Source organism: Dreissena polymorpha, chromosome 7 (genome assembly GCF_020536995.1).
Source record: "Dreissena polymorpha isolate Duluth1 chromosome 7, UMN_Dpol_1.0, whole genome shotgun sequence".
In the NCBI taxonomy this organism is placed as follows: Eukaryota; Metazoa; Mollusca; class Bivalvia; order Myida; family Dreissenidae; genus Dreissena; species Dreissena polymorpha.
The window spans coordinates 16,108,715-16,133,557 of NC_068361.1; the positions used below are offsets into that span (position 1 = coordinate 16,108,715).

General features: G+C 35.3%; 1 protein-coding gene across 2 annotated transcripts; it reads right to left on the reverse strand.

Annotated features, from left to right (window-relative positions):
* Positions 1-31: 31 nt before the first annotated feature.
* LOC127840080 (probable E3 ubiquitin-protein ligase MID2) lies at positions 32-13,967 on the reverse strand. 2 transcript variants are annotated; one of them, XM_052368477.1, is made up of 3 exons: positions 13,606-13,967; positions 4,016-5,034; positions 32-1,231 (listed from the first exon to the last, which is right to left on the reverse strand). In XM_052368477.1, the coding sequence occupies exons 1-3, from the start codon at positions 13,938-13,940 to the stop codon at positions 888-890; spliced, it is 1,698 nt and encodes a 565-aa protein (XP_052224437.1). In that variant the 5' UTR covers positions 13,941-13,967; the 3' UTR covers positions 32-887. The 2 variants fall into 2 exon arrangements, with proteins under 2 accessions (XP_052224437.1, XP_052224438.1); XM_052368478.1 differs by having other exon boundaries at positions 33-1,231; positions 4,028-5,034.
* Between the last annotated feature and the right edge of the window lie 10,876 nt (positions 13,968-24,843).

A 24,843-nucleotide genomic window follows, 5' to 3' on the forward strand; every position in this document is an offset into this window, starting at 1 on the left:
AGCTAACACACGCAACAAATAGATCTGCGGAAAATACAATCGTGTTTTTTTTCCAATGTTTATTGTTTTACAACATATATAACTGACTTTCATAGACAATAATATCATGCAAATTACTAAAATAAAACATTTACAATACATTACGTCTTATTATAAATCACACAAAAGTATTTATATCCTGAAAACACAACGTGGGGTTACAATTACAATTAGCAGAAAGAAATGAAACGAACGATATGCACAAACATAATAATGGCGATGTGGAAAACAAACAACGTAGAAAGGAAGCAATGCAGAGAACATGTCATGGTCGGAAACTTAATGTTGCTAATAATTGTGAGTCAGAAAGAATCGTTAAATTTTGAAAAAGGAAGTTAAACAGCGAAAAAACCAAAACTTGTTCTATGTTAATAATGGTTATGTACTTAAATATAAAACTTCAAACTAGACACTAAATAATTAGTATGAATGTCACAATGATACAAAAGTTTATCCGTTCTGATAATAGTCCAAAAGGTAAAAAAAAAAGAGCAGTCTCCATCGGAAGACATATGCCCCCGAAAAACGCTTTTTCGAAACATAAACGCAGATTTCGAAACCTAAAAGCGGACCCTAAGTTCAAGCAAGGGCAAGGGGGTAAAAAAGTGTGCGTTTGGAAAGGCCTTGTCCATATACAGATGTATGAAGGTTACATCTGAAGCAACATAGAAGTTATGAGCATTTTTTGAAACCTTAACGCAAAAGTTTGACGCAAAGACAGACGAACAGTGCGATCACTATATGCCCACCTTCGGGGGCATAAAAATCAGTACTAATATTACAATGAACTGTTATGCTTGAAACGAGTTTGTACGTTCTAAAATATAACAAAAGAAGAATCAGGAATCCTATGTTTTGAACTCAAAGATGTTGTTGTTGCCAAAAAATCCAACGATCATCTTTCTTGTGTCTTCATTGAAGTAAACAGATCTAGGGTTGGACATATCAAGTTGTATCGTAGTGAGAACATTCTTGCCGATCGTGTCAACTTGACTTATAGATTGCTTTCCTATGACAAACACATGTCCTGTGGCTGCCACGTGTAAGTTAGGCATTTGAAAGGACGGTCTTAATGCAGGATCCTCGAGCGTGGCTGAGACTGCTCCATCCCTGGTCAGTGTGAGAAGCTTGCCATTGTCGCCAACCGTCGCATAGATCTTCTTGCCATCAGGACTCACTCCAACACCTATAACTATTCATTGACATGATACATTGACTCAACAAAAAAATGATAACTAATTGTAAAGAAAACAGTCGAACACAAGATGAAACAAAATATGTTTAAGATAAATTCCCGCGTTCAAGCCGTTTTCATTGGGATTGAGAACTTTGTGAGCTTGAACATATAAAAAGCTTAATTTATTTAAAAAAATAACAATAACAAACTAGCTGCAAATTAGACAAAAGTGACTTATTTATATCGTATTGTAAGGGGAATTTTATAAGATCTTTTCACCAACCATTCAACCCTTAAAATTGCTATATTAACATAAATATACATTCAATCAAAGGTTAATTACACGATACCAGCTGGCAACATAGGTATAAAAGTATTAAAAAATGAGGAGGGAATTGTTAGCTAAAAGAGGGGAAAAAGTATACTATTTTAAGGGGGGAATGGGGCCGAATTTCGGCCCCACAAACAGCCAAACGAGAGCCCTGAAATGCGGTTAGGCGATGTGTGTGATTTGAGAGTGTTTAAAGATAACATCAATGCAATGGTAAAAGTCTTGTAGTAATCGCTTTTTATATCATGACAAAAGCGTCAATTTTGATTCCACCATTCAGCGTTACCTTCTTAAAGGGATCTTTTCATGGTTTGGTAAATTGACAAAATTGAAAAAGGTTGTTTCAGATTCGAAAATGTTCGGTTTAGTTATGATATTAGTGACGAAACAGTATTACTGAACATTTGCCATGGTCTAATATAGCCATTATATGCATCTTTTGACGATTTAAAAACCTAAAAATTATAAAGCGTTGCAACGCGAAACGAAACGATTGAATAATTTGGAGAGTTCTGTTGTTGTCGTTTAAATTTGTTAAACTACGAAGATTGCTTATATAACGTATAAAATACGCATCTTATGTATGCTTGGCAGGATAGCTCTGTTGGCTAATTAATGCGTTTTTACTTCAGGATTCCGGGGATCACTGGTTCGAGCCCTGCTACGGGCTACTTGTTTTTCCTTTTTAAAATATTATTTTTGATTTTTTACTGGAGCTTTAAAAATATAATGTTTACATTTTATATCAATATAAAGCATTTAATGACAAACTTCAAAACATGCCGAAATCTGTGAAAAGGCCCCTTAAATAAGCCTCAGTCTAACGTTGGGTACCATTCTAGGTCAAATGAAACCAGGTGAGGTGATTGTATAAATAGTATTTAAAAACATCATTCATGCAGAGTTTTATAGAAAGTATTAGTGATGTGAGACAAAAAGCGATTCAACAAAAAAGTGATGCCCTGATTAAGTATACATGTTGTAAGCCTTCAAAGGGCCAATGTCAATGACAAAACGAGGTCAATTGATGTTGGTGAGTTGAAAGTGTTAAGGCGTATGGGAAACAAGAGCTGTCAGAGGACAGCGCGCTCGACTATTCGAGTGCTTGACATTATAACGTAAGCCATAATTGGGAAATTGTTCATATTCAATAATTTATAAGACGATCTTTCAAAAAAAAAAATAGGTATTTTTTTTTTGGGGGGGGGGGGGGGAGATGGGGTATAATGTGGGGTGTTGTCATTTATAAGACGATCTTTCAAAAATAAAAATAAAAAGGAAAAAGAAATGGGGAGGGGGGAGATAGGGTGGGTGAGAGGGGGGGGGTTCGGGGGGGTTCGGGGGGGGTAGATGGGTGAGAGGGGGTTTAATGTGGGGTGGGGTAATTTATTAGATGATGTTTAAAAAAAAATGGGGGGGTTGGGGGGAAGGAATCTGGGTAGGGGCATGGGGTATTGTTTGGGTGGAATCCATTGTGGTATTCGGGTAAGTGTTGTTTTGTCAAAGTAATAATAAAATGTGATCATAAATAAAGAAGTTATGGCAATTTAAGCAAAATGTTCAATTATCTAAGTGTAAAAGGGGCAATAATTATGACAAAATGCTTAAAACAGTGGTCTGCTCTTGTTTATAGGTTGGGGTCATGATGGTTAACAAGTATGCAAAATATGAAAGCAATATGTCAAGGCACAATGAAAATATTTGGGGTAGTACGAAAACTTTAACATTTGCACGCTAAAGCTAACGCAGACGTATGCTCTTGTTTATAAGTTGGGGTAATGTTGGTAAACAAGTATGCAAAATATAAAAGAAATATGTCAAAGGATATAGGAAATATAATTTGGGGTAGTACGCAAACTTTAACATAGATTTATCAATAATATGCATATTCTTAGTACAAAAAGGGACAATAATTCTGTCAAAATGATTGATACAGTTGTCTGCTCTTGATTATAGGTTGGGATCACAATGGTTAACAAGTATGCAAAATATGAAAGCAATATGTCAAGGGACATTGAAAATATTGGGGACCGGTATTACGCAAACTTTAACATTTGCTGCATATTGTAAGTGGAAAAGGGGCCATAATTATGACAAAATTCTTAATAGAGTTGTCTGCTCTTGTTTATAGGTTGGGGTCATGATGGTTAACAAGTATGCAAAATATGAAAGCAATATGTCAAGGCACAATGAAAATATCTGGGGTAGTACGAAAACTTTAACATTTGCACGCTAACGCTTAAGCAGACGCAGACTGTAACGCCGACGCCGGGGTGAGTAGGATAGCTCCACTATATATATTTTATATATTATAGTCGAGCTAAAAATGACTGGCCAATCGCTACATGCCTCGCAGAATCAGTAGTTGTTGTTGGCATAAAATTCACCTAACGTTATTGAATAATGTCTGTTTCTCTTTAACGGATATATAATCAGTTTTATGTAGTTTTTGGTAAAGAAATACGAACATAGCAAGTTACCGGTGCATCCTTCTGATTTATCCTCATATAACTTCTTCACTAGCCGCCCATCCATGGTGTATTGACACACTGCAGTGCCGGACGTTACAAACAGGTAGCCCTGGTGAATCACAATACCGTAACACAAATGGTTCAGTTTCAGAGTATTAAACTTTACAATCATCCCTTTATCGACTCGTAAGAAATGAATCTCGTTAACTGAGGCACCGTCACTAACAATCAACGCCACCTCATTGATGGATAAATTACACATTGCTTTCGGATAAAAGGGTAGTTGCATTTGCTCTTTCAAATTGTACGCCCGATCAAGGAGTTTCACACACTTATACTTATTGTCAGCAATTAGAAATTCTCCATTGGACAACTCGCATATACCTGCAATGATACATGGGCCCTTATCAGTCGCCGTTTGCACGTTGTATTGCGACTTATCCTTAATGCTTACAACCGTGTTAGGGTCAACGACGTGATGTGACACCGCTTTGCGACTGGTAATACTTCCGAACTCTGTGCAAGAGGCAAGAAACTGTTCCAAATCCTTATTGTGGTGGAAGTCAATTGCTACATTTGTAGTTGCTTTTCGAAGAAATAAATCTGCCGAAGTTGTTTGGTCTAAACATTTTCTGTATGTAATAAACAAACGCTCAGGCGATTTTTTTCCTATGTCTATTATGCTATACCCATTTATCTTTGAAATGAATTCAATGCAATGTTTCCTTATACTTTCCAAAGAAATCTTTAATGTACAATTCAACTCTTCCAATTTTCTTTCTGTATTTTGTTGTAGTCGGTCTAGATTGTCGTTGATCAGTCGACGTACATCAACTATTTCTTCCAGCACTTTTTCGTATGACGTTTGGAGAGACATAACACTTTGTTCTCCAATTTTCACCATTTCCTCTAGACGTTCCATTAATGTATTGATGCTTGTCTTCATTTGAGCTATGCCCAAGGATTGTGAGTTAGATTTTACCTTGTCAGTCAATAGAGCTACATGGCTGCATTGCCTGAAGCATATATATTTACAACAATCATTTATAACTTTACTAAATAAGTATTATTTATTATATTTGTATAATGATTTTTATCAATATTATTATTAATTATTATAATTAGTAATAGTAGTAGTAGTTGTAGTAGTAGTAGAAGTAGTAGTAGGAGTTGTAGTAGTAGTAGTAGTAGTAGTAGTAGTAGTAGTAGTAGTAGTAGTAGTAGTAGTAGTAGTAGTAGTAGTAGTAGTAGAAGTAGTAGTAGTAGTAGTAGTAGTAGAAGTAGTAGGAGTTGTAGTAGTAGTAGTAGTATTAGTAGTAGTAGCAGTAGTAGTAGTAGTAGTAGTAGAAGTAGTAGTAGTAGTAGTAGTAGTAGTAGAAGTAGTAGTAGTAGTACTAGTAGTAGTAGTAGTAGTAGTAGTAGCAGTAGAAGTAGTAGTAGTAGTAGTAGTAGTAGTACTAGTAGTAGTAGTAGTAGAAGTAGAAGAAGCAGTAGTAGTAGTTGTTGTTGTAGTAATAGAAGTAGTGGTAGTAGAAGTAGCAGTAGTAGTAGCAGCAGCAGTAGTAGTAGTAGTAGTAGTAGTAGTAGTAGTAGAAGTAGTAGTAGTAGTAGTAGTAGTAGCAGCAGCAGCAGCAGCAGCAGCAGCAGTAGTAGTAGTAGTAGCAGCAGTAGTAGTGGTTGTAGTAGTTGTTGCTGTAGTAGTTGTAGTAGTTGTAGTAGTTGTAGTAGTAGTAGTAGTAGTAGTAGTAGTAGTAGTAGTAGTAGTAGTAGTAGTAGTAGTAGTAGTAGTAGTAGTAGTAGTGGTAGTAGTAGTAGTAGTAGTAGTAGTAGTAGAAGTAGTAGTAGTAGTAGTAGTAGTAGTAGTAGTAGTAGTAGTAGTAGTAGTAGTAGTAGTAGTAGTAGAAGTGGTAGTAGTAGTAGTAGTAGTAGTAGTAGTAGTAGTAGTAGTAGTAGTAGTAGTAGAAGTAGTACATGTAGCAGTAGTAGTACATGTAGTAGATATAGTTTATCAGTCAGTCCTACAATCTGGATCATGCAACATCTCAAACAGTACTTAAGCACGGTTAAGTTAGCTCTGTATGTGTATGTGCATTGAGATCCGTATAGAAACTATGCAGGTAATTTCATTGTTTTCTTTAGACAAAATTGTGATTGCTATGGTTACAGAAGTTATTTAAAACCTTAAGGTATGGACTTATGATGTTTAATTAAACTTTGTAATATTGGGCGTGACAATTATGGATAATCGGCAAGTGTGCCAAAAATCTAAAGTTGGGGAACTCACAATGACATGCCCATATAACAATGAGCAGAGGGGTCATTCCATAAAAACTTTGGTTTGTAATCAAAACTTATTTTTTACAAGCAGAATTCTATAAAACTTGTTTTTCAACACTTGTATAGATTTTTTGTTCAGAAAAAGAAAGACAAAAATAAATGTGAAAGTTATGCCATTTCTATTGTTTTTACAAATTAACAGAAGGAAAAACTGCAAGTAAAAAATTCTACTTTAGTAAATGATTATCCCAGAACCTGCGCTCAATTTTGAATTAATGTCCATACATGTATATTGATTTCAATTGACCTATATGTTTTTTGACAATAAGATATTAAAGGAAATAAATTGTAAAACACAATATATGCAATAAAAAGTTTAAAACTCTCGACCGATGGTCCAACTGTTTGAAATGACACGCCTGACAAGTAGTCACATGGGCAATTACTAATGCTTGATTGGTCATTGTCAGCTCAGGTACTACTTACACGTACCCGGGGTACTTTTAAGTATATTTACATGTACCCCAGGTACGGTAAATATACTTAAATGTACCAGGTCGACATTAGACTGTACCCAAGTTGTATTCCCGCACAAAAAAACGATGTGGCAAAATGCGCTACGGATTAATACCGTAAAATGACATTGTTTATCGTAAACACGCTTCTCTTAAAAACAAAACAAGAGGCCCCAAAGGGCCCTGGGTCGCTCACCTGAGAGACTTAGATGGAAATAAACAAAGATTAAAACTCTTCAGCAAATATTTTAAGTTATTAGTATGACAAGACTGACTTTAAAAATAAGGTGTTCCAAAGTATTCACAATAGGCCTATATAGAAAATTACCCCACCCACCCTAGCGGCCATGTTTTTAATACCCAGATTTTTTTAAATATATATATTATATATAATGAAAATGCTTCTTACAAACATATAGAGAAAACTGCCCCATCCCCTGGCGGCAATGTTTTTTCACTGATCACGACCATTTTCAAACTCATCAGACATACATGTGTATCAATAAAACCAATGTTTTGACCAAGTTTCGTGATGATTGGCCAAAAAATGTGACTTTTAGAGTGTTCACAGGCTTTTTCAGTATAGAAATATAAGGAAAATGACCCCCCCCCCCCCCGGCGGTCATGTTACTAGATGGATCAAAACCATTTTTGAACTCAACCGTCGTATCCAGGAAACAAGGTTTGTTTACATTGTTTTGTGAAACGAAAAGGTTGGCTGTTACGGCAGATTAATACATATATGCGCTATCAGTAGTTTTGTGTGTGTGTGTTTAAATTTTTTTAAATACATGTAGACATTTGTTACCCGTTGCGACAAAGCTATTATTTTGGATAAAGGATAAAGGTAATATGAGGACAGTAATTTAATAATGAGCATCAGCAAAAGAAAATGGAAGTAAATTTTTCAACAAATTGTTGTCCAAATTTGAGATCATGAGAGAAGCATCGCATCTTATAAGGGATGAATGTTTACAATCTGTTTAGCAAGAACACTTTTAGATACTGAAAACAACCGTATTTGTTCAAGAGATTGTGTTTTTGCAAAATAGTTTTTGCATAATTAAATAAAATATGTTGAATTGTTATCATATATCAAAGTCAGTTATAAAAAAGTAAATGAGTATGAGAGTATGTACAGCTACTAGAAATTCAATATTGATCTTCTTTTACAGAACAAAACATTACTTGATCTTTCTTATAGTTATAAATGTGTGCAAATATAGAAGTAAACACACACAAGACATTTGAAAAATGTATCATATCAAAACAACTATCAAACTATTTGTAATTTAAATGCACAAAAAATCTGTAGAATAAAAACATTATTTTGCAAACACAAATGCAAATCAACTTTTCTTTAAACAGCTGTTTGTGCTTCTTAAAAGATGTGATAAGTTGTTGTTTTTTTACTACCAAATTGTTCACATTTTTGACAAAGTGTTCTTAAACAACTGGAACAATTTTAGGACTCACCTTGCATTGATATTTCCAATTGAAACAACAATAAAACCTGCTTAAATCACAAATCTTTCATAATCACACACAAACTACTGACTAACTGAAAATTGTAGGGGTAAAACATTTAAAGTTGTCTGTTGTAATGTCTTATCTATCTAAACTTATGAATGGTTTCCATCTGACATCAACACAAAGGTCTTTAATGAAAGTGCCCAGTTAATTGGGGTCAATATCCAGGAGTATGACACAATTACCACCTGGCAACAATGCAAGCACAGGTATAAATGAGTTTTATAGAGAGTAGCCTATGATAAGTGAATGATAACAGGGCTCGAAATTAACACTCGCACACTCGGAAAATGCGAGTGAAAAATACCGATTGCGAGTTAAGTTTTAAGCCACTAGAATTTTTTTGCGAGTGAAGAAATAGTGAAAAACAAAAGTTATATTGCTAAATGCGCTCGACGTTGTGAACGCTAAACCGCAGGTCAATTAATAGAACGTCCGAATACCCATATGCGGAAGCTCGCACCTTGTATGTAGACTGGTATACTTATAGTACATATATGCGGATGGTATTGGTACAAAGAACATGAAACAGTCGATTATCCACACATGTTCACTATAAAAGACAAAAAACCTGAACAGTCATGTCGTCGATGCGAAAAATAACTAGATTCTTTTTTCCCACAGATTGAAATAACAATACGAAATATAAAGCAAAGTTAAGCGTTGAGTTAAGAGAAAAAAAACGGAAATTAAATTCTTCCACGAAAACAGTGAAAAAGTGGGAAAAAGAACTTCATATATAATACCAAAACTTGTGGTTGATGGCATATTTTATTTTGTTTTAATAGTACTAAACTAATGTCCAAACTTTCTTTTATTTATGTTTCCAGCAAAATTTGCGAGAATGTTTTTGATTTTGCAAGCTGGTATTTAAGCTGCTCGCAATGATTTGCTAGTAGAAAGAAAAGTTAAATACGAGCCCTGGATAAGTCAAATAAGATTCATATGTAACACTACTTGTTGTTTTATTGGTTTTACCACTATGTTAAATTTCTGCAAAGATATAGATAACAATCATAAGTAATGGCAATAATTAATTTGAGTCATGCAATTATTATAATTAGATATTTGAGTTGGGGTTAATGTTTCTGAATCCATTACCAGTATCAATATAATCATCATAATCATCATCATCATCATTATCATCATCATCATCATCATCATCATTGTGCACCAACATCCGCATTAGAACTAGAGTGTTAACATGGTTTTAATAAAGTCATATTATGAAAACTGCCGCTACCCTGGCGGCCATGTTTTTCAACAAACCGTAACCATTTTCGAACACAGCCAAGCTATCAATACAACAAATCTTCGGACCAAGTTCCATGAAGATTGGGCAATAAATGTTACTTCTAGAGTGTTAACAAGGTTTCACTATAGCCTTATAAGCAAAGCTGCCCCGCCCCCTGGCGGCCATATTTTTCAACAGACCAAAACTATTTTCAAACTCAGCTTAGCTATCATAAAAACAAATGTTCAGACCAGGTTTCATGAAGATTGGACAATAAATGTGACTCCTAGAGTATTAACAAGGTCTAACTATAGCCATATAAGCAAAACTGCCCTGCCCCCTGACGGCCATGTTTTTTTACCGATCCGAACCATTTTCAAACTCAACCGTCGCATCCAGGAAACAAATGTTCTGACCAAATTTCATGAAGATTGGGCCAAAAATGTGACTTCTAGAGTGTTCAAATGTTTTCACTATATACATAATAGAGAAAACTGCCCCGCCCCCTGGCGGCCATGATTTTTCACCAATCTGGACCATTGTCGAACTCGTCCGGGATATCAATGAAACCAATGTTTTTATTAAGTTTCATGATGATTGGGCAAAAATTGTGACTTCTAGAGTGTTCACAAGGTTTCTCTATAGCCATATAAGCAATACTGCCCTGCCCCCTGGCGGCCATGTTTTTCAATGGACCAAAACAATTTTTGAACTCAACCAACATATCATTAAGACAAACATTTTGACAAAGTAACATGAAGATCAGGCATCAAATGTGTTCACAAGGTTTTGTTGTTTTTTTTACCTAGTGACCTAGTATTTGACCCAGCATGACCCAGTTTCGAACTCAGTCGAGGTATCATTGGGACAAATATTCTGACGAAGTTTCATGAAGATCGGACAATAAATGTGGCCTCTAGAGTGTTCACAAGGCAAATGTTGATGACGGACGCACGACGGACAAAACGCAATCACAATAGCTTACCATGAGCACGTTGTGTTCAGGTGAGCTAAAAAAATGCATCAACATGTTTTTTGTGTGTATGAGTTCCGATAATATAGAGGCCAATTTACAGAAAATTGACATAAATATGAACATAATTAATTTTTTTTAAATAATAGCTGACAACGACCAATTTAGCGTTAAAATTCTTGGGTACGTTTCAGTATATTTACCGTACCTGGGGTACATGTAAGTATACTTAAGAGTGCCCGGGTACATGTAAGGAGTACCAAAGCTGACAATGACCAATCAAGCATTACTTATAACTTGTGCCATTATGGACAGCTGCAACACCATCTCTGTGTATTAATACATGGGCCCTCAATCCATTTTAGGGGAAGCGGGTCGCTACCCATAGCTGGAGGAATTTTTGTGGCGTTTCCCTTTTGGGGGGGATTTTTTACTAACTCTCTAATTATAACATTTGTACATGTTTGCACTATATTCATTGCTTTTTTCATAATTTAGTATGTTTGACAAGATTAAATTAAAATAGAATTGAGATATAATAATCATGAGACACATCTATCTATACAAAATTAAATAATTTTTTTATTTTTTATTTTAGGGGGAATTTTTCGCCCAAAAAGGGGAAAAAAGTATACTTTTCAGGGGGGGGGGGGGGGGGGGGGGGGAATGCGGCCGAATTTCGGCCGTGGATTTGACAGATTGAGGGCCCTGAAATAATTAGTAATATTGCTATTATTATTTAAGTTGCAATTTGGGAAACGAAAAGTTTGATTAAGAGTTTGTGTTTTTACTTTATAACAATTACCGATAAATTATTCAATCATATATGTGTTGGATGAAGTAAATGGAGTACTTAGTGGCTTATACTGCCTTGCTATATGAGCTAGCTTTTATAGCGATGTGGTAGTGATAGCCTTGCAACCAGAAGGTCCAGGGTTATAATTGGGCTGAACGTAATATGACACATGTGCGGTTGTTTGTACAACATTTGACAAATGTCATAGCAAAAAGAAGAATTTCAAAAATGGAGAGGGTGTATGTAGCAGGGTGAGGAATAGTGGTTATCTCCGCCCTCCGTCTGCCTGTCTGTCCGTCCTGGCCACTATCTCCTCCTACATTATAAGCACTAGAACCTTGAAACTTACACACATGGTAGCTATGAGCATATGTGCGACCCTGCACTATTTGGAATTTTTATCTGAACCCTGGGTCAAAAGTTATGGGGTGTTGGGGCGGGGCCGGGTCAGAGATTTTCACTCATTTTTTTATGTTATTTTACATTAACTTCTTCATTTCTACACCGAATTATTTCAAATTGATACTGAACCTCTCTTATGACAATACGGTCAATCTCAACTATGCATTGCCCCATTACCAACCCTGGGGCGCCCCGCCAACATAGGCCACGCCCACCCAAAATTGCCTTTTACTATAATTTCTTCATTTCTACACCGATTCACTTCAAATTGATACTGAACCTCTCTTATGACAAAACGGTCAATCTCAACTATGCAAGGCCCCATTACCAACCCTGGGGCCCCCAGCCCACATAGGCCACGCACACCCAAAATTGCCTTTTACTATAATTTCTTAATTTCTACACCGATTCACTTCTAATTGATACTGAACTTCTCTTATGACAATACGGTTAATCTCAACTATGCATGGCCCCATTACCAACCCTGGGGCGCCTCTGGGTAAAACATGTGGCGTGAGGATACGCGTTGGCCTCTGCCAAGTGCAATTTCTAGTTTAGTTTATTTTTTTATTTATTTATTTATTTTTTTGTTTTCCGTTCTTTGAAAAAAAAGATAGTTTGACTATGTATATAGATATTGACAAGGTAAATCACTCGCCATTTTCTCAACCAACGGAAGTGCGTCATTACCCATAATTAAATTGCTGTCACCCTGCTCGCTTATTGAAATGCGCGCACAGACCGGGAACCTCACTCTTTCTCTATCTACTTATAGTTTCAACAGAAACCTCCACAGACGATGCGATAAATCCCTGCAACTATTGTTTCACTCACTTAAAAGTTATATTTTGGGCATTTTTCACTGTTGAATTGAGCTGAAAAGAATTAACAGGTCAAAAGAGTTAGTTAAAATGTGGTAACTGACAAATTATCTGCAACTCATCTTGCTACCAGTTGTTTATAAAAAATATATATTATATTCAATATTTTACATGACTGGACAGTCATCTAAGCCCAAATGATCCGTAATACGAAATAGTGTCTTTGTGTCGTATGAACGAATCTGCACTAAAACTAAATTAAGATTCACATTGTAAATCAAATCATTTCTGTCTTCAGTTGTCTAATCAAAAGTACGGTTGATATTCAAATGCATTATTTTTCTCTGTCCCGGATATTGTTTTAGTATGTTGATGCTGCATTAACAAATATAAGTGTATATGAAGTGAAAACACCAAAAATAAAAAAACGGTTGCGATATAGACACCTATTAACAATCATTTAACTTGATTTAGTCAGTCATGTTGTTTTCCAGAAAAAAAACAGCGCTTCAAAAATTAAATGTGGCGCCCATAATGTGTTTTGGTTGTTGTTGAAGAGAAAGAGCGAGGTTCCAGGTTAAACAATTGGTAAGGAATGATTCATGTGTACATGTATGCAATTTACAACATATTTTCTTGATTGCAATTTACAACATATTTTCTTGATTACCCCATTAAGTGAGTGAAACAATGGTTACAGGGATTTATCACATCGTCTGTGGAGGTTTCTGTTGAAACTAAAAGTAGGTAGAGAAAGAGCGAGATTCCCAGTCTGCGCGATCATTTCAATAAGCGAGCAGGGTGACATTTAATTATGTGTAATGACGCACTTCTGTTGGTTGAAAAAATTGCGAGCGATTTACCTTGTCAATATCTATATACATATTCAAACTATCTTTTTTTTAAGAAGAGGTTTTGTCGGAAGATTTTTATTGATTTATAATGTGTATGCATTATAATAAACAACGGTAACTAAACAAAAATTAATAAATAAATATATAAAAAAACATTGCCATCGAGCGCCTGCGGTTACACTTACTTGTGATTACGGAGTAGACAGACGTGACAGAGCAGTTTTTCATCATCTTCACAGAACATCGTCAGTTTCTCAGTTGTGTGCTCGTCACATAACTCCAGTGTATCATCATCTGTTTTAGTTACAGCCCAGTTGTCACCTCCCCCTTTTGCAGTAACTGAATGATCCTTGAGAAATTTATTGTGCGTTAATAAACAACCGTCACAAAAATATTTCGAACATTTCTGACAATTAAACAGTCCTTCTTTATGTATGCCATCATCCTCGCAGATTGAACAACACACGTCGTAAACAACGTCTGAACCTTTAGGCTCTTCTTCTTCTAACGTGGCCGCCATTTTTCAATTTTAAACTACTTTCGATTGGGAGCCAGACAACTCGCCCCAAAGCCATCTCGCCCCAGGACAAGTCGCCCCGAAAATCTGGACAAGTCGCCCCAAATATGTTGGACAACTCGCCCCAATCGAAAGACAACTCGCCCCAATTTTGTTTCTTATATATAGTATTATAGAAATTTTGTTCATATAAAATTTGTTAAGTTTAATGTATTAATATTCGTGATTATTGTTTTTAGGAAATGTAGTTGTATGATGTTTTTTTTTCATTTCATATTGTAAAACTTTGTATTTCAATAATTGTTTACATACCGGATTGCTTTTAGTAATAAATTGTTATTAGCTTTTATATGATTGTGTTTATTAAAATAAGCCCCATTTAGTTCGTCTTGTTTTGAAAACGTGTGAAATGTTAAACGTTTATTTTGACGGCATGCTTTCATTTTCTGTTCAAAGATTGTTTAATGAGACATTTCGTATGATAGTTTGGTTTAATTAAAGAATAATGGAGTGTCTTTGTGTTAGTTATGTTTTGAAAACGTGTGAATTGACGAAAATTAATTAAGCCGGCATGCTTTCATTGTCTGGTCAAAGATTTATTAATAAGACAAACGGTATGACAGTTTGGCGTGATTAAAGAATAAATAAGGTAACATGCCAGAGGTAAAGTGGTAAAAATGCCATAGGTAAAAATGCCATAGGTAAAAATGCCAGACGTTATATAGTAAAACAGATTTTTGAGCAATATTTTTAAGAATATTGAGTATTGTACGGAAACATTTTTTTTTAATTGAACATGTTGTTAATGGTTGGGAATTTGTGTTTCTTTGATGAATCGGTCATTCAAGAAAACTTGTTAAATTCATTGTAAAAGGATATTGAGTATTGTACGGAAACATTTTTTAATTAAACATGTTGTTTGAGAATAATGTGTCAGTAATACATGTATTCTATCCATGTCTTAAATGTGTCTTATTTAAGACTACATGCTATACCGCCAGTGCGATGCAATAGATCTTATTTCTTAATCTCCACTTTCACACTTAGCGCTGTCTTTAATTAGGCTACCTCTATTTCAAGGACAGATTACTGAAAACTAAATAAAAAGTACAACGGTGATGTTGATCCATGTTGATGTTGATTCTAGCTCGATCATATTTAAGTAAATAATATTAGTTCGGTATTATACAATTGCGTATGATATGGTAAGAATATATAGACATTTATTAACATTTAATAACTGTACTGATATCCACATCAAATAATGATTTTACCTGTATTATTTGCCATTGAAAGCGTATTTAAAATAATAATGGTAAATAAAACGGACGCTTGCAATAATTGTCATTAAATATTTCAAACGGTATAAATATAAGACAATGGTAGAGCGTTTACTATTTATTGAAGTATTTTTAAGGTACACAACAATTAAGCAATAAATGAAATCAGTTATTTTTGGCAGTAAATCCAATTTTTCCAGTACAGTAGCCAGGTGCCTGTGTATTGAGCTAATAAGAAAGCGGTTACTAGATTTACCGAAAGCGCGCGCTTTCGGTATCGGTAGATTGTTTCAACCATTGTGTTTAAAAGCTTGTTTCTGTGTGAAAGTTTGTGTTTAATTATTACGGATGTTTGAAATGTTTGATAATATTCATCAAGGCTCATTACAACCTGTGTTTGTAATGTTTTAAAAGTATTAAAGATGTTGGAAATGTTTGATAATATTTTGTGAAAGTTTGTGTTAATTATTACGGATGTTTGAAATGTTTGATATTATTCATCAAGGCTCATTACAAACTGTGTTTTAAAATTATTTTTAAAATGAGTTAATAAATGGAAATGTTTGATAATATTTTGAATTGTCTTTTCATTCATAAATCTGTGTTATTTATTTCATTTAATATGCTAAAATTGATGCTTTGTATGTTTTCAATAAAAACAAATGTTAGTATCGTGAGTCTGTAATTGTTATAAATTATGAATAAAATTATGAATATAACACATTTCTATTTTTATTTTTTTCCCCATGTATTATTCGTTTTGTGTATTCAGCATTCCTTTTAAAGTCAAAAATGTTATTTAATACATTTTTTTCACAAAGAGTATTATATATATGACAAAATATTTCGTTGCACGCTGTCATTTAATTTGGGGCGAGTTGTCTTTTATTTGGGGCGAGTTGTCTTTCGATTGGGGCGAGTTGTCCAATATATTTGGGGCGACTTGTCCAGATTTTCGGGGCGACTTGTCCTGGGGCGAGTTGGCTTTGGGGCGAGTTGTCTGGTAACCCTTTCGATTTCACTAATGATAGGTTACATTATACTAAATATTTTAGGTATTCATGTAGAACATGTACACAATAAATATTTATAAATGACTTATTTATAAATATATAACTAAATAAAAAAAAGTTTACAAACAATTAACTAGGCCTAGATAAATTAGCGTCATTTTTATTTGTTTACAAGGTTGTATGTCGATGATATTAAAAGGGGTGCCACACTCTACGCCAAAAGCCAATTCGCCCCAGGACCACTCGCTCCAAAAATATGGACAGAACGCCCCAAATCTATTGGACAACTCGCCCAACCGAAAGACAACTCGCCACAATAATTGTTCGTATATCTTATGTTTCTTGATTGAAAAAAATATGTGCATACTTATTGTAAAGTGAGCGAGGCATGTATGTATTTTCATAAATGTGTATTTGATCAGTATTTTAAATAAATCGAATACATGTCGCCTGTTTTGTTGTGTTTGTTATTTTTGATTTGTCAATACAATTATTTTGTAAATGCAATATTTGTTAAGTTTGATGCATGATAAGTGAAGTCAAGTACAGTTTGCTTTATATACACAGGCCTCTGGCCCCAAAATACATAGTTATACATTATAACTAGCTATTAGATCCTAACAGAGTTGTCTCTAGAACTTGATTATTAAACATATATGGGTTATGATATTTTTAGATCTTAAAATAGTTTTGGTAAGAACATAATCCACATACACGCACACGCACACGCATACACAAACAACAACAACACAAACAGAACAGATGCGTTGTTAATATATCGAAAGTATTTGATTTAGTCATTGATATTTTATGTGAGATTACATACATATATGTACAACTTTCTTTGAATAGCTCACGGAACTTTTACTTTTATTCCTCCATATACAAGATACGAAGATCTAAACACAATATAACTATATATGAACAAGGGTTAAGATAAATACAAACATAAACGATATATAGGGATGTTAACATCAACATCAACAAAAAAGAGAGAACTTTATAAACACGATTATTTAGTAATTTCGCGATGCTTTGTTATTTTTTATTACTTAGAAGAGTATCCAAGTTGTCCCATCTAGAAGTCAAACACGAAATTCTAGTCAGGCAGCCAGGAGTATTGTGTTATCATGATCATTATGTTAAGTTAGATATATAACCAGCCAATCTCTAGCCTAGCATTGAAATACGAAATTGCCAGACAGACGATGGCTGGCTGTAAAAAAAAGAGTATTTAAGTGTGCTGTATATAATAATATCTTATAATATATCTTATAATCGCAAGGTAATCATTTCGTGAGACCCCTACTGTAAAAACATTCTGCAGACTAGTGATGAAATTTTTGTATGATTGAAGTTGTCAAAGTTAATATCAAGAAACATCCGGAGTATATAACTGCACTGCTCAGAAATACTAGAGGAACGCATCTGGTTGAAAGTCCGTTTGTGTCTATAATGATTTTCCATAACTGTTCACGAGTGTTAGAATTCACATTACAGAGCAAAATACGATGATGCACTATATTCGAATTCCCTCCATTACAAAGTGCACATGTATTTATATACTCGAGCATAGTAAGACGTACAATTACTCGCATTGTCTTACTACAGAGAGAGGAGAGTTCAAGATCATTCCTGGCGATAGTCCATAAACCACATAATCCGTCGGGTCGTAATATTATTGAGCCAAGAAAGGGGTAATTCTCTGAACACTCTTGAAACAGATTAAAATTCCTTTTTTTTGTGTAACGTTTCGACGGAGCATGGCTTTCCACACACTTTTCACCGGGAACAGGCCTTCTGCAATGTATTGATCCATGATGTGGTGAAGTTCGTACTTGCACACTATCACACGTATGTCAGAAAGGACACCATGGCGTTGTTTGTCGAAGTTTTCATAGTATATGAGCCTGCTGTTAAACACATGTTTGGCCATGTTTTTGGTAGGTTGCAAAGTTGTCCTACAAAAACAAGCTTTCTGTAATCAACTATTGTCTCCATAGGCCCGGCATGGATAGCACATAAAGTAAATTGACGCTACAAATCGGTATAAAGTACGAACATGTCAACTTAGATTCTAAAACTCCAATCGTTCGGAGCGTTCGTACGCCTTCATTCCTTATTTACTTTCATTTTTTTTAAACCCTTTTTTTCTATCGTATACAGAATTCTATTCTCCTAAGCCAGATGTAATTTTTAAAATTGAACTCCAAATATAAACGCTACAAGTCGGTATAAAGTACGAACATGTCAACCGTAAATCTAGATTTTAAAAAGGTGTGATGTTTGCAAAAGTTAAAGTTATAACTCGCCGGGCTGCCCAAATCAGAAGAAAAACATAATATATAATTATATATCTGAAAACTACGTAACGTAGGCTTTCTATTGATATATAATTTGTTAAAATCGGCCGAGAAATGAAAGTAACATTTAAACAAGAGGGCCTGAAAGGCCCAAAGTCGCTCACCTGAGATAAAAATAAATGACCTGTTCTTTGCAGCCCAAGTTATAAATGAAACAAATGCTCTAACCAAGTTTCACGAAGAATGAACAACAAATGGCCCCCTGGCGGCCATGTTTGTTTTAGCAGAGCTGAACCATTTTTGAACTCTTCCAAGAAATGTCCAAATTTCATGAAGATAATGTCTTCTAGACTGTTCCCATGTTTTCACTATATACATTTTTTGTCACAATATTGCACTATATATTCAGATAAAAGACAACGTCTTGAGGTGCATAACTTTGGACAAAATAATACGATGGATGGTTTAGCAACTTACAAATTTCAAAGGGTCATAACTCTCTAAATAAATCATCTAACCAGCACCCACAAATAACATGCGCATCTCCTCACGGTAGTTAAGCTTTCCATAAAGCTTCATTGAATTCCAGTCAGTAGTTGGGGAGAAATAGCCCGGACAAGAATTGCACTATATGTACAGTTTATAGAAAATTTCAAAGAGTCATAACTCTGTAAAAAATCATCTGACCATAACCGGCTGATAATATGCACCTCTCCTGTTGGTAGTGAAGCTTCCCATAAAGTTTCATTGGATTCCCGTAATAAGTTGCTGAGAAATAGCTCGGACAAGAATTGCACTATATGTACAATGGACAATTTCAAAGGGCCGTAGCTCTGTGAAAAATCATCCGACGAGAACCGGCTGATAATATGCACATCTCCTCTTAGTAGTGAAGCTTCCCATAAAGTTTCATTGAATACCAGTCATTAGTTGCTGAGAAACAGCCCGGACAAGAATTGCACTATATGTACAATTGAAAATTTCAAAGAGCCATAACTCTGTGAAAAATCATCCGACGAGAACCGGCTGATAATATGCACATCTCCTCTTGGTAGTGAAGCTTCCCATAAAGTTTCATTGAATTCCAGTCATTAGTGGCTAAGAAATAGCCCGGACAAGAAATGCACTATATTTACAGTTAATGGAAAATTTCAAAGGGCCATAACTCTGTGAAAAATCATTCGACCAGAACCCGCTAATAATATGCACATCTCCTCTTGGTAGTGAAGCTTCCCATAAAGTTTCATTGAATTCCGGTCATTAGTTGCTGATTAATACTAGTATGTCCGGACAAGAATTGCACTATATGTACAGTAAATGGAAAATTTCAAAGGGCTATAACTCTGTGAAAAATCATCCGACCAGAACCCGCTGATAATATGCACATCTCTTGGTAGTAAAACTTCCCATAAAGTTTCATTGAATTTCGGTCATTAGTTTCTGAGAAATAGCCCGGACAAAAATTGTGCACGGACGGACACACAGACGGACAGACGAAGCGGCTACTATATGCCCCCCCCCCCGAAATAAATTTTCGGGGAGCATAAAAATGTGACTTCTAGAGTGTTCACAAGCTTTTTTACAATGTAAATATAAGGAAAAAGACACACCCTTGCGGCCATGTTTTGTTATTGATCCAAACCATTTTCAAACTCAACCGTCGTATCCAGGTGTGGTAGTGCGGTCTCGTTTACTTACGCAAGTGAACTGGTCACGGGATGGTTACGAGTTATGTAGCTTTGTGAGCACTTATGTTATGCGGAAATATTTATTCCACAATCGCTTATTTCCGGTCAGGATGACACTGCTGACTGGTTATAATTCAATTAAGTAAAGGTAATGCCGTTTACTTGAATCATTTTATAAACATATTATTGAACAGAAGGCTGTTTTACACTTAACAAATTTAGACATATGAAAATGTATCAATTTTATATTTCATTTCATTAATACTGTGTATCATTCATTACCTTTTTTTCAATTTTCTGACATCGTTTAAATACATAAAGCCTGAAAATGATTAATCTTGATAAATCAACTCGGCAAATAAGATAAATCTTGATTTTGAAGGTTATTCTGATTCTGTTTTTTATCTCAAGAAACTTATTATTGAAATTATTTCTTTATTGTTTTCATAGAGTATCCATTTGATATTTGTTAACATATCTTAAATATGATTATATAGAGTGAATCATTATGGAATCTTGTTTTGATATGAAGTTCCCATTTAAATTACATATTTTTTGTTAATTGTTTAAAACATGCATTAAATACTCCCACTGTGAAATAAAAATATATCAAACAGATCAACCAGCTTTTATTACTGACCACTGGCATACAGCACATAGAGAGAGAGGGTCAGTAAGCTGAGTGGTAAATAGTTACACACTGCAATGATCAATATCTGGGGTCTAACAAATTCTAGAGCAGAACTAAAAATAGATTGGGGAATATGGGTCAACAGGTTAAACAAGGGAGATAGATACGGCATAATTGTGTACATGTTGTCTTTCTTTCAGCTTTCTCTTAGTTGATAGGGTTACCATAAGTAATAATGACTAAAACAGTTGTTAATTATGAACATTCTGTGTTATGAAAAATTAAATAAAACAGTTAAAGGTACATAATAATGACATATAAACCAAACTTAACTACACAGGAAACAAATGTTCTGACAACATTTCATGAAGATTGGGCAACTGAATTAAATAAACTAGAGTGTTAACAAGATTTTACTATAGCCATATAAGGAAAAATGAACCGCCCCTTGGAAGCCTTTTCTTCAAGCAAACATAATTATTTTCGAACTCATCCAAGATATCATTGAGGCCAATCTTCTGACCAAATTTCATGAAGATTGGAAATAAATGTGGCCTTTAGATTGTTAACAAGGTTTTACTATAGCCAAATAAAGCCATATAACGAAATATGTCCCGCCCCTGGCGGCCATGTTTTTAAAGCAACCAAAACCATTTTCGAACTCATCCAAGATATCATTGGGACACATCTTCTGGCCAAGTTTCATGATGATCGGAAAAAAAATATGACCTCTAGAGTGTTAACAATGCTTTACTATAGCCATATAAGGAAAATAGCCCCGCCCCCGTGGTGGCCATGTTTTTCAACCAACCGGCATCATTTTTGAACTCGTCCAAGATATTTTTGGGATGAATCTTCTGACCGAGTTTCATGAAGATCGGACTATAAATGTGGCCTCTAGAATGTTAACAAGATTTTACTATAGCCTTATATTGCCATATAAGGAAAAATGCCCCGCCCCTTGGCGGCCATGTTTTTCAAGCAAACATAACCATTTTCGAACTCATCCAAGATATCATTAAGACAAATCTTCTGACCATATTTCATCAAGATTGGACAATAAATGTGGCCTCTAGAGTATTAACAAGCTTTTAATATATATAGCCATATAAGGAAAAATGCCCCGCCCCTGGCGGCCATGTTTTTAAACCAACCGGCATCATTTTCGAACTAGTCCAAGATATTATTGGGATGAATCTTCTGACCAAGTTTCATGAAGATTGGACAATAAATGTGGCCTCTAGAGTGTTAACAAGATTTTACTATAGCCATATATAGCCATAAAGAAAATGCCCCGCCCCTTGGCAGCCATGTTTTTTCAAGCAAAGGTTACCATTTTTTAAGTCATTCAAGATATCAGTGGGACAAATCTTCTGAAAAAGTTTCATGAAGATTGGAAAATAAATGTGGCCTCTTGACTGTTAACAAGGTTTTACTATAGCCATATAAGGAAAAATGCCCCGCCCCTGGCGGTCATGTTTTTCAACCAACCGGCATCATTTTCGAACTCATCCAAGATATAATTGGGATGAATCTTCTGAAGATCAGACAATAAATGTGGCCTCTAGAGTGTTAACAAGATTTTACTATAGCCATATAAAGCCATATTATGAAAAATGCCCAGCCCCTTGGCAGCCATGTTTTTGAAGCAAACGTTACCATTTTCGAACTCATCCAAGATATCATTGAAACCAATCTTCTGACCAAATTTCATGAAGATTGGACAATAAATGTGGCCTCTAGAGAGTTAACAAGGCAAATGTTGACGCCGTACAACGCGCAACGCACAACGGACAACGGACAAAAAGCGATCACAAAAGCTCACCATGAGCACGTTGTGCTCAGGTGAGCTATAAAAAAGACGTGATTGGGTACATCAAAATGTATAACCTCGGCGCTTCGATGTACGCTAATTATAAAAGATCGATAGTTACGGTCACGTGACTCAGTTTCGACAAGATATTTGCCGAATCGGTCCCGTTTAATATCCGTCTCATCTAGAGTCCGTGAACAGCTTCATCATTAAAGCTCATTAAAGCGGGTATATACGATCTTGTCAAATATTTATTTATTAATATAAAATGTTTAAAAACTTATTATACATATATTTCAATATAAACTAAAATAAAAGTTAAGAAGAACATGTGTCGAAAAATGCTAAATAAGCCAGATATTTAATTCTGAAATCGAAAAAGGCTGTACAGCCGAATTCGCCAGCATGTATATCATGCATGTACGATGTGAATCTAAATTTAGTTTAACGGTTTATTTGAAATTCCTGCAGCGATATCGATTCATACGACACACGAACACTTACTAAAAAGACGAATGCTTCGGTTATTGTAGGAAAATAATTACGAATTATCTTCGTCACAATCGGCTCGGGGCGCTAATTTGTATTTGCTGTGCTTTATGAAATTCATCTTAAATGTATCATTTTTCTTGCATATTGTGTGTTATTATAACATATTTGTATCAATATTTTACAATTCAGCACATATAAAAATCGTATATACCCGCTTTAAGTTATAACAATATATCGGTGAATCACGTGAAGAGTACCAGCTATTAAGAAAATTGAATCTTATTTCATGGTGTTTGGTATTCGCAATCCAGATATCGAACTTCGTTTGTAGAATAAGTATTACATATTCTGTTATCTTTTTTGTACGTTATTGTGTCTCGTAATAATCGTGATTATTGTAAAAAAAAATGTAGTTTTATGATTATGATTATGTTTCATGTTACATGATGGCAGGTTTATTCGATTACGGACATGTTCGTGTATCTATCAGTTCATTTACGGGCATGTTCGTGTATCTACCAGTTCATTTACGGGCATGTTCGTGTATCTACCAGTTCATTTACTGGCATGTTTGTGTATCTACCAGTTCATTTACGGGCATGTTCGTGTATCTACCAGTTCATTTACGGGCATGTTTGTATATCTACCAGTTCATTTACTGGCATGTTTTTTTTGCAAATATGGATCTAATTTGAGTTCTTGTTGAACATGCGAATATTTTTTTAATTTAGATGATGAGTAAACGTCGAAATTTAAAGTTTGACGATCACTATCTATGATTCGCCTTTCAACAATTTCTAGAGTGGTTAGTTAAATCCACATTTTCTGTATTCCAAATTTCGCCAAATCGTTATAGTTACGAGAAATCCCCTTACATTTGATACCTAATTAAAAGTGACATTAATTCTGTTTTTTAGCGAATCTATCTTTAGCACGGTATACACAATACAACAACAAGGTGCCTCTATATAACTCACCTGCGTTTTATTTTTACAGTCGGTTGAGACATAAAACATGAAAGCAAATAGGTAGTGCGTAGTCTTAAGGCAGGAAAATGTCGGGAATGGACAAATGGACCGAGTCGATTAAAAACGGAGGAGAGGCAACGAGGAATTGCGGGCCGAAGAGCAGGCTAGATTCAGAACTGGGCGGAGCACAGTGGAACAGATCTACAACTGCAGAATAATCATTGAGAAACACCTGAAACACCGACGTCTACAACTTCATTGTTTTTGGACAGCTCTCGATCGCGTGTGGCATGATGACCTATGGCATGTTATGAGGCGATATAAAATTGACAAAGGGCTGTGCAAGTCATTCAACAAATCTACGGAAACTCACGCAGCGCATTACTTCGCAATGTACAGCAGGAGGACTTCTTTAGGACATCAGTGTGCGTCCGTCAGGGATGTCTCCTCTCTGCCGTCCAACTGTTCAACCTTTTCCTTGAGAAGATGCTGCAAAAGACTCTCCCCATGCCTCTCCATGACCACCACACCTCTATTCCCATCAGAAGAAGACCCATCTCCAACTTGAGATTCGCTGGTGTTATTTACCTCATTGGTGGAATCCAGCAGTGAACTTCAAGATCTCACCAACAGACTCAATGAAAGAGCAGGAGCTAGCAAACGGGATGGATGTCATCACGGAAAAGTCGAAGATCATTAAGAACAGCACGACCGACAC

Coding starts and splice junctions, on each gene's coding strand:
- LOC127840080 (XM_052368477.1), bottom strand. CDS start 13,940: ATGGCGGCCACGTTAGAAGAAGAAGAGCCTAAAGGTTCAGACGTTGTT. Junction 5,035..13,605: donor TGTCTACTCCGTAATCACAA/GTAAGTGTAACC, acceptor TATATGCTTCAG/GCAATGCAGCCATGTAGCTC. Junction 1,232..4,015: donor ATGCACCGGTAACTTGCTAT/GTTCGTATTTCT, acceptor GTCAATGAATAG/TTATAGGTGTTGGAGTGAGT.